The 19291-nt window shown below is 38.7% G+C and overlaps 1 protein-coding gene across 1 annotated transcript; it reads right to left on the minus strand.

Annotated features, from left to right (window-relative positions):
- Nucleotides 1-326: 326 nt before the first annotated feature.
- On the minus strand, nucleotides 327-13873 carry Rpn7 (regulatory particle non-ATPase 7). The gene is made up of 7 exons (XM_070091931.1): nucleotides 13661-13873; nucleotides 11579-11784; nucleotides 10007-10152; nucleotides 7343-7498; nucleotides 6934-7106; nucleotides 4457-4625; nucleotides 327-731 (listed from the first exon to the last, which is right to left on the minus strand). The coding sequence occupies exons 1-7, from the start codon at nucleotides 13803-13805 to the stop codon at nucleotides 557-559; spliced, it is 1170 nt and encodes a 389-aa protein (XP_069948032.1). The 5' UTR covers nucleotides 13806-13873; the 3' UTR covers nucleotides 327-556.
- Between the last annotated feature and the right edge of the window lie 5418 nt (nucleotides 13874-19291).

Below are 19291 nucleotides of genomic sequence, written 5' to 3' on the forward strand. Positions count from 1 at the left end.
TAAAGGGTTTCTTCTTTATTAGGCTACCCTACCCTGGTGGGAGACAGCTGGCATGTTTATGTAAAATTATCAGCAACCATTCTTCACTGTAATTTTAATTTTTCTTTCTTTTATTGCACCCTTCAAGGGCAGTGCCTTGATGGCAGTGAAAGGGCTATTGGTCCATGGAATTGAAGCCACTGGCCTTTGGATCAAACCTGATTACCTCCCATCTCCAAGGTGGTACATGACTGATATGGTTTTAGTGCTCTCCCATTATTGAAGTTACTTTGATAAGAAGTGTTTAAAAATACATTGTGAACAAGGAAAAATATAAGTATGTACGATTTACAGAAATATCTTTATTTAGACAGACATGTACAAATCAATGGGTGCTATTTTCACATGAACATGAGCAATATATTTAGACTTGCATATGAAATTATCATATACTGTATAATATACAGTTTGAGCTCCTTAATTTCTTAAAGACATTAAATGTATTGTAAGCTATTAAGAAAAACTTACCATAGAAATCAGTAAATAGCAAATTTTGTTTAAAAAAAATTCCTGGAATCTAGATATTTATTACTCTAGAGAGTTTCTGAACTCTGTTCAAAAGAATATCACCATGTTTTATAACAGCTTGATACTGCCAGTTCTTTGAGTCTGGTCTGTTGGTCTCTACAATCCCACCAACTTTGTCTATTTTGCAGTGAAGGCGGCCAGCAGCAATGTATCGTGATAACTCCCTGAAATTTGGAGAAGAAATTTAATGTGCAATTATGGTTCATGGCACAGGATGTGTGGATACACAGAAAATGCATACCATTATTAGTACAGTATTATAATCACACATTATATTCACAAGGGCTGAAAGATTATCACCAAACCAGTAGGGGTAATAGTGCAGGGGAAATAGAAGGTAATCCAGTTTGATCCAAGGAAGGAAAGGGTAACAACAATTCCAAGGATCAAGAGCCCTTCTCTATCATCAAAGTTACTAAACGAATAAATTAGCACATTTTACTGTAATTTAATAAGCACATTAATATTTCTTCTAGGTAGTAGGTTGGTAAACAGCATCCGCCCAGGGAGGTACTACCATCCTGCCAAATGAGTGTATAATGGAGACCTGTAATTGTTTTACATGATGGTAGGATTGCTGGTGATTTTTTATCTCAAACATGCAAAGTTTCAGGTACGTCTTGCTACTTCTACTTACACTTAGGTCACACTACATATGCAAAGACAAACATATATACACATGCCTCTGGGTTTTCTTCTATTTCCTTACTAGTTCTTGTTCATTTCCTCTTATCTCCATGAGGAAGTGGAACAGAATTCTTCCTCTTTGAGACATGTGTGCCGTAAGAGGCAACTAAAATGCCGGGAGCAAGGGGCTAGTAACCCCTCCTCCTGTATACAGTGGTACCTTGACTTACGAGTTTAATTCATTCCGTGACCGAGCTTGTAACTCAATTTGCTCGTACATGTACATGTATCAAATCAATTTTCCTCGTTGAAATTAATTGAAATACCATTAATCCATTCCAGGCCCCCCCAAAAAAACCCAAATTTTTGTTATGGGTTTTTAAATAAGATAAATGTATTTATAAATTAGAAATATTGTACAAAAACATAAATGAGAATGTAAAGAAATCAACTGGTTTTATAAAGTGTATTTACCTTGGAGATCAAATGACTTGGGCTAACGGAAGATGCTGGTGGAGAGTGGAAAAGATAGGCAGAGGAGACTGGAGGAGTTCGTTTCATTTTGTGCTTTTTCAGTCGCTTTCATTCATCATAAACTCGATCGCTTAATTTCTTAACTTACTTGCCACACTCTTAATGCTACACATTATCGCTGAACGTAATTGCTACAATTTTTTTTTACTTCACTTTCACTGATTTTTGCCTTTTTCGTCACGCTTTCCTGTCATCTGCAAGGCATTTCAATAAAAATCTGTCCAAGGAGCTTTGTTTCATCCTACCTTTCAGAATGTTTTGGAGATGAGTTAGACAAGTGTCATTAAATAGCGCTGACGCACGACCAGTTGCAACTTTTTCTGGGTGTATGGTACATATCATAGGAGTACTAAGCTCGTACTGCCTCGCCAAGTTGACTACACACACACACACACACACACACCCCTCACTCGTATTTTTCTATGATTTCATGCTTTAATTCAATGGACATCATCCTCTTCTTCTCAGCACTGTCCTTTCCACTTACTTTCTTAGGACCTATGGTTAGAAAAAAGAAATTTGGCAAAATAACTGTACAAAAAGCACAAAACGCAAACACAACACAAGGAAGATGCTTCCACGGCGAGGTGACCACGTGCACTGAATGAGCGAGACGCGGGATGCTGGGCGGATGTTGTGGCATTTGCTGTGCCAACTAGAGGTGGCGTATCTAAAGCTCGCTCGTAACTCGGATTTTGGCTCGCAACTCAAAGCAAAAAATCTACAGAGCAATGGCTCGTAACTTGGAAAACTCATAAGTTGGGGCACTCATAAGTCAAGGTACCGCTATATATTACTAAATTTAAAAGGAGAAACTTTCATTTTTCCTTTTGGACCACCCTACCTCGGTGGGATATGGCCGGTTTGTTGAAAAAAAAAAAATATTTCTGTATTTTTTTAACATGTTGGCTGTCTCCTACCAAGGCAGACCCAAAAGCAAAAGAAACACTGTCATCATCTTTCACACAATCACTGTCTTTGCAGAAGTGCCCAGATATGACAGTTTAGATGTTACTCAAAACAGCCAATATCCCAAACCTCCTTTAAAGTGCAGGCATTCTACTTATGTATTATTCCTATTATATTCACAAAAGTGATCACCCTTTGTATAGTTCTTTTATATAAAGTTAAGGGGGTCAAGAGAGATTGTAAAAATTATAGGGTAACAAGTTTACTGAGTATACCAGGTAAAGTGTATGGTAGTATTATTATTGAAAGAATTAGAGGTAAGACAGAGAGAAGGATTGCAGATGAACAAGGTGGCTGTAGATTGGGTAAGGGATGTGTAGATCAAGTGTTTACATTGAAGCATACAAGTGAAATATATTTAGATAAAGGTAGGGAAGTTTTCACTGCATTTATGGATTTAGAAAAGGCTTATGATAGGGTGGATAGGGAAGCAATGTGGCAGATGTTGCAATTGTATGGAATAGGTAGCAAGTTACTAAATGTTGTAAAGAGTTCTTATGAGTATAGGCGAGTCTCACATTAGGGTGTGTAGGAGAGAGGGAGATTACTCTCCAGTAAAGTAGGCATTAGATAGGAATGTGCAATGTCACCATGGTTGTTTAACATATTTATAGATGGAGTTGTAAAAGAAGTAAAAGCTAGTGTTGGGGAGAGGAATTAAAGTATGGGGAATCAAATACAAAATGGGAGTTGACACAGTTACATTTTGCTGATGATACTGTGCTTTTGGGAGATTCTAAAGAGAAGTTGCAAGGGCTGGTGGACGAGTTTGGGAGGGTGTGTAAAACAAGAAAGTTGAAAGTAAACAGAGATAACCATAAGGTGATGAGGGGTATCAAACAAGTTAGGTAAAGAAAAACTGGATATCACATTGCAGGGAAGGAGTATGGACGAAGTTCAGATATTTGGGAGTAGATTTGTCAGCAGATGGGCTTATGAAGGACGAGGTTAACCATAGAATTGATGAAGAAAAAAAAGTGAGTGGTGCATTGAGGTATCTGTGGAGACAAAAAACATTATCCATGGAGGCAAAGAAGAGAATGTAAGAGAGTATAGTGGTACCAACACTCTTATATGGGTGTGAAGCATGGGTTGGAAATGCTGCAGCAAGAAAGAGGCTGGAGGCAGTGGACATAACGTGTTTAAGGGCAATGTGTGGTGTAAATATTATGCAGAGAATTCGTAGTGTGGAAATTAGGAGGTGCGGGGTTACTAAAAGTATTAGTCAGAGGGATGAAGAGGGGTTGTTAAGATGGTTTGGTCATTTAGAGAGGCTGGAGCAAAATAGGATGACTTGGAGGGTGTATACATCTGTACTGGAGGGGAGGAGTGGTAGGGGTCATACTAGAAAAAGATGGAGAGAGGGGATAAAAGGGGTTTTGTGTGCAAGAGGCTTGAACATGCAGTGAGCATGTTAGATAGGAGTGAATGGTGTTTGGGACTTGACGAGATGTTGGAGTGTGAGCAGGGTGATATTTTGTGACGGGATTCAGGGAAACCAGTTAACCGGACTCGAGTCCTGGAAATGGGAAGTACAATGCCAGCACTTTAAAGGTGGTGTTTGGGATATTGGCAGTTTGGAGGGACGTCTAAACTGCCGTACCTGAGCGCCTCTGCAAAGACAGTGATTATGTGTGAGTGATGGTGAAAATGTTGAATGATGATGAAAATATTTTTCTTTCTTTTTGGGTCACCCTGCCTCAGTGGGAGACGGCCGATGTGTTAAAAAAAAAAAATACGTAGCACTACAAAAACTAACCTGTCAATGAATTCAGTGGAAACTCCAAATGCTGCAGCCATATAATGAAGTGTGAGAGATCGATAGGACTCTAGTAGCTGTGTATAAGCCAGAATTCTCATCTCTCTCACATAATACCTATAGTGTGGTGCTAGTAGTCGGTCATGACGTAACTCGCCTTCAACCCATGCTGGAAATTAAAAACTGATTAAGTGTGATACAACCAAATGAAACATGTCTTTGGAAAGAGCCTTGCTTATTGTACCATATATTACACTACTGACCATAAGTTAGCCATTTTTACAAAGTGTACACATTCTTTTTTAACACTGGCCATCTCCCACTAAGGCAGGGTGACCCAAAAAACAAAATACTTTTACCATCATTCACTCCATCAATGTCCTGCTGGAGGTGTGCCAATACCACAGTTCAGATGTTGTCCCCCAAACTACAAATATCCTCATCCCTCCTTTAGAGTGCTGGCACTGTACCCTCCATTTCCAGGACTCAAGTCCAGCTAACCAGTTTTCCTGAATTCCTTCACAAAATGTTACCTTGCTCACACTCCAACTCAAGTCCCAAAATCCACTTTCCTCCACTCACTCCTATCTAACATGTTCTCACATGCCCGCTGGATGTCCAAGCCCCTTGCACACAAAACCTCCTTTGCTCTCTCCCTTCAACCTCTTCATATAAGTACAAAATATAAAAAGGTACAAGCTTATTATGATATACACTGATGTCAGTTGACCAACCATGAGATTTTTTTAAAAATTCTTTTCCTCACCCCAAATGGAAATTTTTCTGGTTCACCCTTCTAGTGAAAAATATGAACACAGTTCAAACTACTTTAAGAAATATGGTCAGTTTCCTCTTATGGGATGGGTTCAGTGAAATAATTTTGTCAAAATTTCCTAGCATTTTTCTATCAAATGTATTAATTCTTTAGTATATAGGTTTTCAATCTATGTGCAGTAAAATCAATTTATTTGGTAAAAGTGGTCAAGAAATGCAGACTTTTTTTTTATTATTGGCCTGTCACACAAGCCATAAGAGCTGGTTCAAAATATGCTCAATGAATTTCCCAAATATAAAACTTTTCTTTCAGGAAGAAATCTTTTGTAAATTTTAATTAACCATATAAGAACATTTTTTTTTTTCAACAAGTCAGCCGTCTCCCACCAAGGCATGGTGACCCAAAAAAGAAAATCCCCAAAAAGAAAAGACTTTCATCATCATTCAACACTTTCACCTCACTCACACACAATCATTGTCTTTGCAGAGACACCCTGATACAACAGTTTAGAAGCATATATATATAAAAGCATTAGTCAGAGGGCAGAAGAGGGGTTGTTGAGGTGGTTTGGTCATTTAGAGAGAATGGATCAAAGTAGAATGACATGGAAAGCATATAAATCTATAGGAGAAGGAAGGAGGGGTAGGGGTCATCCTCGAAAGGGTTGGAAAGAGGGGGTAAAGGAGGTTTTGTGGGCGAGGGGCTTGGATTTCCAGCAAGTGTGCATGAGCGTGTTAGATAGGAGTGAATGGAGACGAATGATACTTGGGACCTGACGATCTGTTGGAGTGTGAGCAGGGTAATATTTAGTGAAGGGATTCAGGGAAACCGGTTATTTTCATATAGTCGGACTTGAGTCCTGGAAATGGGAAGTACAATGCCTGCACTTTAAAGGAGGGGTTTGGGATATTGGCAGTTTGGAGGGATATGTTGTGTATCTTTATATGTATATGCTTCTAAACTGTTGTATTCTAAGCACCTCTGCAAAAGCAGTGATAATGTGTGAGTGTGGTGAAAGTGTTGAATGATGATGAATGTATTTTCTTTTTGGGGATTTTCTTTCTTTTTTGGGTCACCCTGCCTCGGTGGGAGACGGCCGACTTGTTAAAAAAAAAAGAAAAAATCACCGTACTCTTATCTATGTTCACTTTCAACTTTCTACCTTTATACATAGACAATATGTATTCAGCTACCACTGAATACATATTCATGTTCACATATGACACTACAGTCATGATTATTATTGAAGGATAGACTGTAAAGTAGAAAATTAAATTAAGCAATATAACATCACTGGCTGAGTCTCTTCCTCACAAACTGTAGCGATAACCAGAACTAAAGAGTCCTGAGGTGATAAACAATTAACCACCACTGCCTCAGGTTTCTTCATATTTTAATACTGATGCAGAGGGAGGCAAGAGGATATGGAAACACTGCCTGAATTGACTACTGATGCACAAAACAGCTGATTTACTTACCTGTGGGGCAAAGTATATGTAAAAATCTGATTTTTGGGAGTGAAAATATACTCATCTTATGGCCCAAGAAAACTTCTGGAATTTACCCTAATTACAAAATAAAACACTACAGTTCTGATGTTAGTTTTTGATAACATCTGTCTAACACAAGATTATGAAAAATTATAACTGATTTATGATCAAAGCATTATCCAAAATTAAATAACTGCCAGCATAAAACTCACATAGCTTCTGGAAAAAGGTGTGGTATTGACACTCATACAGAGACAGAAGGTAAGTTTTGAGATCCTCAGCTGAGTGAAGTACCTCCTGAATTTCTGAACCCTTCACAACTTTAGTTCTAAGATCGTTACGAGGAAGAGCTATCATGCACACCAAAACAGTGTAACCAACAAATCTGAAAAATTTAAATATTTAGACTTGAAAAGCAATAAATAGCTTAGAAGATACGTATATAGCAATGACAAATTTATAGTTATTACAGTATTTAAGCAAAATATAGATGATCATTCTTGAGTATAATTAAGCCAATAATTATTTACTTTTTTTTTTAAAAACACCATCTCCCACTGAGGTAGGGCGATCCGAAAAAAAAACAATCACAATCATTCATACTATCACCACTACACTAACCTAGTGTAGTCCATCAATTCATAAGAAGTAAATGTGCTGATTGTATCTAAAAAGAGAGTGGCAGCCTTTTTGAAGTCTCTGACAGCCATGCAGTAAACTCCTTCATATACTTTTAGCCGATTGCGACGATCCCAATCACCTCCCTCTTCAATGAGGCTAGAAAGTAAGTACAATAGTCAGTTATAGCATTACACTGCACGATTATGGAATCATAACTAGTCTGCCAAAACAATTAATTCGGAAATGTGAATAACTTCATTATTTTGCCTATTAGTTCTCTTAGTTACATAATGAGCAAATTAACATACTTCTACCATCTTCAATAATTTAAATGTAGGCTACACACACATTTACTTTCAAGGGGACTGACTGCCTTGATGGTAAAAGGCTCTAGATCCATTGAACTGAAGCTCCCTCTCTTGGATCAAACCTGATTACCTCTCATTCCCCAGGCACTGTATGACTCCTACAGGTTTTATGCTTCCCTATGAATATAATAATATACACACATTCCTGTCCAAATCCCCAAATCCATTATTCTTAAAACCAAATATTTTTCTTTTCCAAATACTGAAAATTAGTTAATCTATACTTTTGCATCAGCATAGTACTATGCATATTCTTCTAACGAAACGTCTGATTTTCACAAAATATAATTGGCAACAATCTACTAAAATAATTTAATTAATAAACCAATATTAACAGTATAGGAGGGCCCTGCTTATACAGCAGGTTAGGCTCTGGGCTACTGGTTAGGTTCCAGGCTACTACTGTAAAGCAAAAATCACTGTAAAGTGAATCATAGCCTTTTTTCACTTTCAAATGCATATAAAAGCCTTGTAATATGTTTGCAATATCATATATTCAGTGAGCAATAGAGCTAGGCCTAAAAAATGTATATACAGTTCACACATTACTTTTTTTTTTTCAACAAGTCGGCCGTCTCCCACCGAGGCAGGGTGACCCAAAAAAGAAAGAAAATCCCCAAAAAGAAAATACTTTCATCATCATTCAGCACTTTCACCACACTCACGCATTATCACTGTTTTTGCAGAGGTGCTCAGAATACAACAGTTTAGAAACATATACGTATAAAGATACACAACATATCCCTCCATATCCTTAGCCTACAGCAAGTGGTGAATATATTTATTGCAGGAGGTGTGAATAAATGAACAATGGGTATAATCGAAAACTGCTGCATTAATGAAATGCTGTAGAGTAAAGCACTGTAAAGCCGGGCTCTCCTGTATAGTGTATTCTATAAACTGTATCGAACAAGAATCAGCGTGTTAAAAATAGTATAATATACCAACAAGTTGATGATTAAGACACATGGACTGATTACATCATCTTCATTTCACTACTACACCTGCTGCCTCTGTATTTGACTGAAGAAGCCTATTGTGTAGGTAAAACATTTAAAGACTGAAGATACCCAACTACTGTATACGTGTCTTAACCTTTTCAGGGTTGGTGCCGTGTTAGTACGGCTTGCACGCCAGGGTTAGTGCCATACTAGTATGCATAAATTCTAGCACCTTCAAATCTAGCGAGAGAAAGCTAGTAGGCCTACATATGAGAGAATGGGTCTATGTGGTCAGTGTGCACAGTATAAAAAAATCCTGCAGCACACAGTGCATAATGAGAAAAAAAAACAAACTCCGTCCGTGTTTTTGCTTTAAAACAGCGACTTTGCAGTATATTTTCATATGCTATTTATGGTTGTGTTCTTGTTTTCTTATTCTCATTTTATAGAATGGAAGACATATTACAGAAATTGAGATGATTTTGATTGGTTTTACAATGAAAAGTACCTTGAAACTGAGCTCAAAGTAGCAGAAATGTTTGATTTTTGCCAAAGTTCAAAAGTAAACAAATCATGCCACACGTCCAATACACATCAACTGGCAAGTCTAATATTCATTCACAAGTGCACTGATATTTATACCATTTCTACACTAATGCAGTAGTCTACATAACAGTAAATCTTCTATTTTTTTTGTGAGAATAAAAATTCAAAGTGGAAAGCAAAAGAAATGTAAGAGGCCTGGGGACATGACTAATGAACAGAGGAAATGTTATTTTAGTGCCAGGAATGTCTGTCTTGTTTATTCTGGATCCTATTTGGAAACTGGCATCTTTTGAAATTTGTGTGAAATTGGCAAAATTGCCAATTTCTGACCACTTTATTGGATAGTTGAAATTGGTAAATGGGTGGTTTCTTTTACTCATTTGATAGAAAAATAGAGTTCTAGCGATATATTTATGATTTTTGTCGACTGGTACATTGGAATTGGCTGAAAATAGGGCTCAAAGTGGGCGAAATCGCCGATGCGTAAACATCATCGAGACCGCTAACTTCGCGAGAGCATAATTCCGTAAGTTTTCCATCAAATTTCATACTTTTGGTGTCATTATGATTGGGAAAAGATTCTCTATCATTTCATAAGATTTTTTTTTTTTTCAAAAAATTTCCGACCCTGAGAACAAGTTTAGGAGAGGGCCTGCTGACCCTGAAAGGGTGAATCGTTGCGAACCACTAACTTAATCCCCTACTTACTTGTCTTGATTTGGCTACACTAACAAGGCTTCACTCTGTACACATTCAAGAAATAAATTAGGAATGAAAGAAACACACACACACACACACACACAGCATACCTCTTTGCTTTTTCTAAGTTTCTTGTAATAAGGGAGTGGTCAAGATAAAAAAGACCAAGACGAATGTTATGAAAAACAAGATCCAAACGCTGCCCAAGAGAGACTGTCTTGTCGTAGGTTTTAGCAAAGGCCTTTACTGCTTCCTCCTGAAATAAAAATAAATTTTAATTTATTTATTATTTATTAATTAACACACTGGCCGATTCCCACCAAGGCAGGGTGGCCCGAAAAGGAAAAACTTTCACCATCATTCACTCCATCACTGTCTTGCCAGAAGGGTGCTTTACACTACAGTTTTTAAACTTCAACATTAACACCCCTCCTTCAGAGTGCAGGCACTGTACTTCCCATCTCCAGGACTCAAGTCCGGCCTGCCGGTTTCCCTGAATCCCTTCATACATGTTACTTTGCTCACACTCCAACAGCACGTCAAGTATTAAAAATCATTTGTCTCCATTCACTCCTATCAAACACGCTCACGCATGCCTGCTGGAAGTCCAAGCCCGTCGCACACAAAACCTCCTTTACCTCCTCCCTCCAATCTTTCCTAGGCTGACCCCTACCCCGTCCTCCTTCCACTACAGACTGATACACTCTTGAAGTCACTCTGTTTTGCTCCATTCTCTCTACATGTCCGAACCACCTCAACAACCCTTCCTCAGCCCTCTGGACAACAGTTTTGGTAATCCCGCACCTCCAATTTTAATACAAGAATTTATAACTATTTTACTTCATGAAGCAATAACACTAGGCATAAGCACATATGAAGCTATGGAAATTCTGAGTAGTACATTAAGGTCTCATAAGCACCTATGATGATCTACACTTATGAACAAGGCTCAGAAGATGTGCTATTAAGAAAATAATTACACAACTTGTTAATCAGTTGGAGATGCCCCTATATAACCCAATATATGCACAATATTCCTGTTAGGAAACTAGAATTTCACAATGTCATGAATCTTATATTCTACAAATGAAGAAATACTTTGGGACTGACTTGTGTCAGCATATATGAGAGGTACACACTCCATCAAAAGAACTGAAACTTACATTTCAAATTAAACAACTGGATAATTTATAGTCCCAGACTACATTTATTATATAGTGTGCTCTTGTCTACTCAAGTACCTGGTAACATGGGCCATACTCTCCTATATTCCCACCTCAGGAATAAAAGGAATTAAGCACCACATTAATGTACCTAGTACCAGAATTGGCATGGGATGCTAAGGAAATGTGGCCTGGGGCTTACCACAATAAGTACTAAACCCACAATATAACAATAATAGGGAGGAGTGGATGGCCAGAAATGGCAAATGTGGTGGATATGGAAGTGATTGTTTTGCCATGAAAGTAACAACAACATACAATTCTGTAAACAATAGACTAAATTATTTCCAAAATGACTGATCCAGCTAATTTTGTTACACATTTTTGAACCTTATTATACAGAGGTCTATAGTTTCATTATCTGCCTGTGATGTAACTGACAGCATGTCTTCCCCACTCAAGAAGATGCAAGCTCACACCTGCAGTAATTTCAGATTCAAGTTATGCTTTTCAACTTACTTTATCTCCAATGCGTGAAAGATATTCAGCCTTCTTTAGGTTTGCCTCTCGAATCTCTGTCTCCCCCATGGACTTCTCTGCTTCCTCAATTGTTTCATTCATTGTGTGCAATTCTTTCTCATTTTCTTTCTTCATCCTTTCAAGCAAGGCACTGTCCAGTTGCCAGCCTAAATCACGGCAACACTCCTCATAGAATGGTGCCATATCTAAGGGAAATGTTAGTATATTAATAGTCTGATCTATAAATATTTTTATGCATCTTCATAACTAATGACTATACTACAGTACTGTATTACATGAATACCTGACCAGTACATTATATTGTATATTTTCATTGAGTATTTACATGTAATAAGCTCAACATGCTTGTCAAGACGACATAAAGAATTTTTTTATAGATTCCTCAAATTATTTATCAACCCCAACTTAAACAAACTTGTCTTAATAGATATTAATCAACAGTGACGCAGGTACTCACATTTTTAATTAAAATGTCAAAGGCATGTTCGTCTTCCAAATTGTGTTATAAAAGTTGAAGCCACGTGAATTACAATAAGTAGACCTTACCCTGGCCTAGATAATTTTAAGCTTTATGTATGACTTGGACAGAGAGCCATGCAACTGAATACTAACATCTGATTGGCCCAACATGTCACATGACTATACCAATTGTTGACTAGTCAAGCATATTCCTTCAGAGGTACATTTTAAATGCATTATTTTTTTTTTCAACAAGCCGACTGTATCCCACTGAGGCAGGTGACCCCAAAAAAAAAAACGAAAGTTTTTCTTCTTAAATTTAGAAATTTATACATGAGAAGGGGTTACTATCCCCTTGCTCGCAGCATTTTAGTCACCTCTTATGACACACATGACTTATGGAGGAAGAATTCTTTTCTATTTTGCCATGGAAAATAGAAGAAAAACCTAGATGGGTGTGTATATATATGCATGTCTGTACATGCATGTGTAGTGTGATCTATGTGTAAGTAGAAGTAGCAAGATGTACCTAAAATCTTCCAAGTTTGCGAGACAGAAAAAGACGCCAGCAATCCCATCATGTAAAACAATTACGTACAGGTTTCCGTTTTACACTCACTCGGCAGGATGGTAGTACCTCGTTAGGCAGTTGCTGTCTACCAACCTACTACCTAAAAATGTATTACTCCTCTCCTATAAGTACATTGGTAAATATTTACTTTATTGCCAGGTCCTATGTCCACATCATTTGAGCAAAATTATCTGAAACTGATGTGCAATTCAGTTTTTACTTGCAGAAATGTAACAACCCAACCAGATCAACTGTTGCCTGATGTTCTGCGAACAGTGTGTAACTGACAGGCTTCTGACCCGGGAATAGAATAAATACTGACCAAAGTAATTTTGCGGCAAATATCTCACAAATAAATTATTTGCACAAGAAATGTATAACTCTAGGGCAAAGATAGATTGCTTGTATTTTAAAAAATTAAAATAAAGATTAGTTTTGACCAGCCCTACAATAAATATTAACTGTGTTCAATTATGCCTCAGCTGGAAATATTCATCTAATACACCGAGTGTCTATGGCTCAATCCGTTACGGGTGGAAACACTGAGTATGTTTCCTTACAGCTGCTGTCTTTGTTCACTTAGCAGTAAGTAGGTTACCTGAGTGTTAGCTGACTGGTGCGAGTCGCATCCTGGGGGACAAGATTAAGGACCCCCGATGGAAATAAGGCAAAGTCCTTGATAATACTCTGACTTTCTTGGGTCATCCTGGGTGGCTAAGATTGCACAGTACCATAAGCAGTGTTTTTCCCATAATGTAAGCTTTTATTTAGGCTTGTGTACCTTGCATACAAATATTTTTCTACAATGGTTCTGGAGGACACAAGTGTTATGGGCACATAAAAATACTATGTAGATTTATCCTAGGTAACCCAACCAAATTCAGCTGAAACTCAGCAGCTTCCAAAGCTGAATGAAATAACTTATTATAATGCTTACAAAATCCTGACACTTAGACCATAAATGCAAAGTACTATCAAAGCGAGAAAGCTCTCTCTCTCTCTCTCTCAGTTGGAAAGCATTCATCACTCACTGTCCTTCACGATGGCCTGCATTAGCTCCTCCTTCATCTTGGAATCATTCTTAAAATCATTCAACGTCAGTCTGAACTTGAGCTGCGCCAGAGGGAGATATGGATTCTTTTCGAGGCCCTGTTCTTCCAAATTTTCCGCCGGCATTGTGCTAGTAGTGAAGACAACAGTGTGGAGTGACTGGCTGGCTCCTGTTTGTCAACAACTATGTCAACCCTCGACTTGACACTATTCTCTCAATAATAACACAACATTACCCCCATAACCACCTACTGGTAAACTAGATGTATTGTTGTTATTCAATCATTTGGGAAAATATTACCGATAAAAGTTACATAAATATATTAAGTCAATGAAATGTGTATTTCGAAATATTGTTGGAACGAAGCTATGAACCCTGACCCAGACTTGGTTCGTAAGTCGTCATGGAACTCATGAACCTCGACCTAGACTTACTTCACAGGAGGTCCATGAACCCTGTATGATTCCTTAAGCTGAAGTTCGATATTTTCTATTTCTCTGGTATAGCCCTTGTGGCTTAGCGCTTCTTTTTTATTATAATAATAATAATCTATTTCTCTGGCCAGTGCCTCCTACCGTATTTCAGATAGACTGCCCCCTTTGAGCAGCTCCGTGATTATTCACCTTCCCTTGTAGAGAGTGTCTAGTTCACATCTTTTTTCTTAGGGGAATGTGCCTTGAGTATACCCCAAGTAATACAGAATTAAGTCTTTCTAGGCAAAGGTTCGGATTCGTGTTGTCAGGGATATCTCAGCATGTTTCATTTAGGACATGGTTAATTTGATCCCACTAGATGTTTCTGTTATTACAGCTGAATTTCGTGAAGGAGCCCTCATAACTGATTTCAAACCATTTCACTGGTCAGGAGCCCTGCATTTACATGTCTGCACTTCGATTATGTTGTGATCCGAATGTATTGACTTCAATTATGTTATATTTCGTATCAGATCATTATTATTAGTGAAAATGAGGTCATGTGTATTTTCAGCCTTGTTGTGTCCACTATCTGCTGGCTTCAGGTGAATCTGTAGCAGAAATTTAATGGCTCGTGTATGTGTGAATTTTCATCTGAGCTGCCTCCTGGGATTATCTCTACTAAAACATTATTTGCCACATTTCTCCATTTTAGATGTCTTAAGTTGAAATCGCCTAGCAACAAGATATTTGGGGCAGGGCTTCGAAGATTTTCCAGACAGCAGTCAATTTTCAAAAGTTATTCCTGTATTGTTAGGAAGTTGTATCCGGTGGCTTGTATACATCCACAATGACAAGGTTTTGAACTTTTCAGTCTTTACTGTCAAAACTTAAACTACATCATTTGTGGTTAGTAATTCTTAACAAATGAGCGACTCTGTGACATACTGGCTAAACATTCTCCCCTCTTATTGCATGTTCTTTCCCTGGGATTCACATTTCGTTTTCAAAGTGATCGTTTGTGAGGGCCTTTGTGTCAGCAACAAACTTTGCGTTTGACTCTGTGAGGAGTCCACTGATGAAAGGTGTTTTATTGTTTGTTGATGACTTTAGACCCTGTGTGTTTGCAAATACAAATGTTGTCATATTGATTAAGTAAGTAAGTTTATTCAGGTATACACAAATACAGTTACATAGAATTATCATACATAGCAGCATATGTGTAGAGAACCTAGGATAACCCAAAAAAGTCACAGTAAGATAAGATAAGATTTCGTTCGGATTTTTAACCCCGGAGGGTTAGCCACCCAGGATAACCCAAGAAAGTCAGTGCGTCATCGAGGACTGTCTAACTTATTTCCATTGGGGTCCTTAATCTTGTCCCCCAGGATGCGACCCACACCAGTCGACTAACACCCAGGTACCTATTTGCTGCTAGGTGAACAGGACAACAGGTGTAAGGAAACGTGTCGAAATGTTTCCACCCGCCGGGAATCGAACCCGGGCCCTCCGTGTGTGAAGCGGGAGCTTTAGCCACCAGGCCACCGGGCCACACATTTCCATTGGGGTCCTTTTACCTTATTATAATATAAAGGTTATAATATTTTCTTATTATTCTACAATGAAGATAACATCTTATTATCATACTAAAAAGACTATCTACTACACGAGGGTCATTAAGACTATCTTCCATACGAGGGTCATTACTAGGAATAAGGTAAAATTTACACGTATGTTAGCTAAAAAATAGAAAATCATTCCCCTCCCTTTCTGTAGCTACATTCATCAGACACCTTTTGGCACTCTTCTTGAACTGGTTCATGCTATGACTGGCTTTGACATGTGCGGGCAGTCTGTTCCATTCCTTTATTGCCGTACAATAAAAGGTGTTTGAAGCCTGGCCAATGACTGTGGGTACTACAAAGTTGTGCTCTCTCCCCCTTGTACTATGATTGCTTTGGTTCCCAACCTTGACAAAATTGACAGCAAGATATTCTGGACATTGTGAGCAATTTTATAAACATGATTTAGCTTCAGTTGTTTTACTCTGTCTTCAACATTCAGCATATCCAACTGCTGTAATTCATCCTGGCCTACATGTTCTCTTGGTCCCAGCCCCAGGATGAATCTTACGATTTTGTTCTGGGTGATTTGCAGTCTATCTTTCAGTTTTTTTGTCAAAGCAGAGTACCATGAAGAGCAAGCGTAATCCATATGGCATTGTGTACGAATGGTATATAATACCGACAAGATGAGAGTAAGACACATGTGCAACATCTGGGTATCTTTATTGTAGACGTTTCGCCATCCAGTGGCTTTATCAATACAAATTCTAGGACATAACTTGAAGACAGTAGAACTATGTACAGAAGATGAGGTAATCAGTCCCTCAACCTAGGAGTAGGTGCGAACAGCACCATAGTCGTGGAGATTCTGAAGCAGAAGAAAGAATCCTGGCGCTTATATAGTAACGTCAGGTGTAGCAGACGAGGGCATATTCACTGGTAGGCGGGATTCCCCAGTGGAAGTAGGTCCTTCCTAAAGAGATGGGTTAGTTGTAGTAGTAGTTGTCGTAGTCGTGAAGTTTATGTACATGTCCTCAGAATTAAGATTCCATGATGTTGCAGTGTCTGACAAGTTGTATACGAATGGTATATAATACCGACAAGATGAGAGTAAGACACATGTGCAACATCTGGGTATCTTTATTGTAGACGTTTCGCCATCCAGTGGCTTTATCAATACAAATTCTAGGACATAACTTGAAGACAGTAGAACTATGTACAGAAGATGAGGTAATCAGTCCCTCAACCTAGGAGTAGGTGCGAACAGCACCATAGTCGTGGAGATTCTGAAGCAGAAGAAAGAATCCTGGCGCTTATATAGTAACGTCAGGTGTAGCAGACGAGGGCATATTCACTGGTAGGCGGGATTCCCCAGTGGAAGTAGGTCCTTCCTAAAGAGATGGGTTAGTTGTAGTAGTAGTTGTCGTAGTCGTGAAGTTTATGTACATGTCCTCAGAATTAAGATTCCACGATGTTGCAGTGTCTGACAAGTTGTATACGAATGGTATATAATACCGACAAGATGAGAGTAAGACACATGTGCAACATCTGGGTATCTTTATTGTAGACGTTTCGCCATCCAGTGGCTTTATCAATACAAATTCTAGGACATAACTTGAAGACAGTAGAACTATGTACAGAAGATGAGGTAATCAGTCCCTCAACCTAGGAGTAGGTGCGAACAGCACCATAGTCGTGGAGATTCTGAAGCAGAAGAAAGAATCCTGGCGCTTATATAGTAACGTCAGGTGTAGCAGACGAGGGCATATTCACTGGTAGGCGGGATTCCCCAGTGGAAGTAGGTCCTTCCTTCCACAACATCTGGATATCTTTATTGTAGACGTTTCGCCATCCAGTGACTTTATCAATATAGATTCAAGGACATAAGAACATAAGAACATAAGAACGAAGGAACACTGCAGAAGGCCTACTGGCCCATGCGAGGCAGGTCCAAGTCTCCTACCGGCTTAAGCCAATGCACCCAACCTAGTCAGGTCAGGTCACATTGACTTAAGGGAGGAACACGGCAACCGACCTGGTAGCACAAGCTATCAGGTCTAACTCACACCCACCCACATCTACTCATGTATTTATCCAACCTATTTTTAAAGCTACACAACGTTCTAGCCTCTATAACGGTACTTGGGAGTTTGTTCCACTCATCCACAACTCTATTACCAAACCAGTACTTTCCTATATCCTTCCTGAATCTGAATTTTTCCAACTTAAAACCATTGCTGCGAGTCCTGTCTAGGCTAGATATTTTCAGCACACTATTTACATCCCCTTTATTTATTCCTGTCTTCCATTTATACACCTCAATCATATCCCCCCTAATTCTACGTCTTTCTAGAGAGTGCAGTTTCAGGGCCCTTAGTCTATCCTCATAGGGAAGGTTTCTGATACATGGGATCAACTTTGTCATCCTCCTTTGTACATTTTCCAGAGAATTTATATCCATTCTGTAATACGGTGACCAAAACTGTGCAGCATAATCTAAATGAGGCCTAACCAAGGATGTATAGAGTTGAAGAACAACCTGAGGACTCCTATTATTTATGCTTCTTGATATGAAGCCAAGGATTCTATTAGCTTTATTGCGAACACTTATGCACTGTTGTCTTGGTTTCAGATTACTGCTAACCAGAACTCCTAAATCTTTTTCGCAATCCGTAATATTAAGATCTACATTATTTAGTTTATATGTGGCATGGTTATTGTCCTGTCCAACATTTAGAACTTTGCATTTGTCTATATTAAACTGCATCTGCCACTTCTCCGACCACTGCATCAGTCTATTCAAATCTTCCTGGAGTGCTCGAATGTCCTCGTCAGAATGAATTCGACGGCCTATTTTGGTGTCATCGGCAAACTTGCCGATGTCGCTCTTTATGCCCTCATCTATGTCGTTTATGTAGATTGTGAACAGCAGGGGGCCCAACACTGACCCCTGTGGAACACCGCTCGTGACACTTCCCCACTCTGATTTCTCCCCATTTATGCAAACTCTCTGCTGCCTATTTGTCAACCATGCCTCTATCCAGGAAAAAATTTCTCCTCCTATTCCATGTGCTTTAATTTTCCTCAACAGTCTCTGATGTGGGACCCTGTCAAAAGCCTTACTGAAGTCCATATACACAATATCATATTCATTACCATGATCTACCTCCTCAAATACCTTAGTGAAAAAAGTTAATAAATTCGTAAGGCAGGAACGCCCCTTTGTAAAACCATGCTGAGATTCGTTGATTAATTTATGCTTTTCAAGGTGGCTACGAACTGCCTCGGCAATTATTGATTCCATAAATTTTCCCACTATGGAGGTCAGGCTTATTGGTCTATAGTTCGAAGCTAAGGACCTGTCACCTGTTTTGAAAATAGGTATCACATTTGCCATTTTCCACTTATCTGGCACCATGCCAGTTTGTAGTGATATGTTGAAAAGATTAGCCAAAGGTGTGCTAAGCTCCTCTTTACATTCCTTTAGAACCCTTGCATACAGTTCATCAGGGCCTGGGGATTTGTTAGGTTTTAATTTATCTATTTGCCTAAGGACCATGTCACTTGTGACCCTAATAGTGCACAGTTTATTATCGTCCTGTTCTACATAATTTATCATTACTGGAATATCGC

This window comes from Cherax quadricarinatus, chromosome 37 (genome assembly GCF_038502225.1).
Source record: "Cherax quadricarinatus isolate ZL_2023a chromosome 37, ASM3850222v1, whole genome shotgun sequence".
In the NCBI taxonomy this organism is placed as follows: Eukaryota; Metazoa; Arthropoda; class Malacostraca; order Decapoda; family Parastacidae; genus Cherax; species Cherax quadricarinatus.

Coding starts and splice junctions, on each gene's coding strand:
- Rpn7 (XM_070091931.1), bottom strand. CDS start 13,805: ATGCCGGCGGAAAATTTGGAAGAACAGGGCCTCGAAAAGAATCCATAT. Junction 10,153..11,578: donor TTTCACGCATTGGAGATAAA/GTAAGTTGAAAA, acceptor TTTTTATTTCAG/GAGGAAGCAGTAAAGGCCTT. Junction 7,499..10,006: donor AACTTAGAAAAAGCAAAGAG/GTATGCTGTGTG, acceptor CTTACTTTCTAG/CCTCATTGAAGAGGGAGGTG.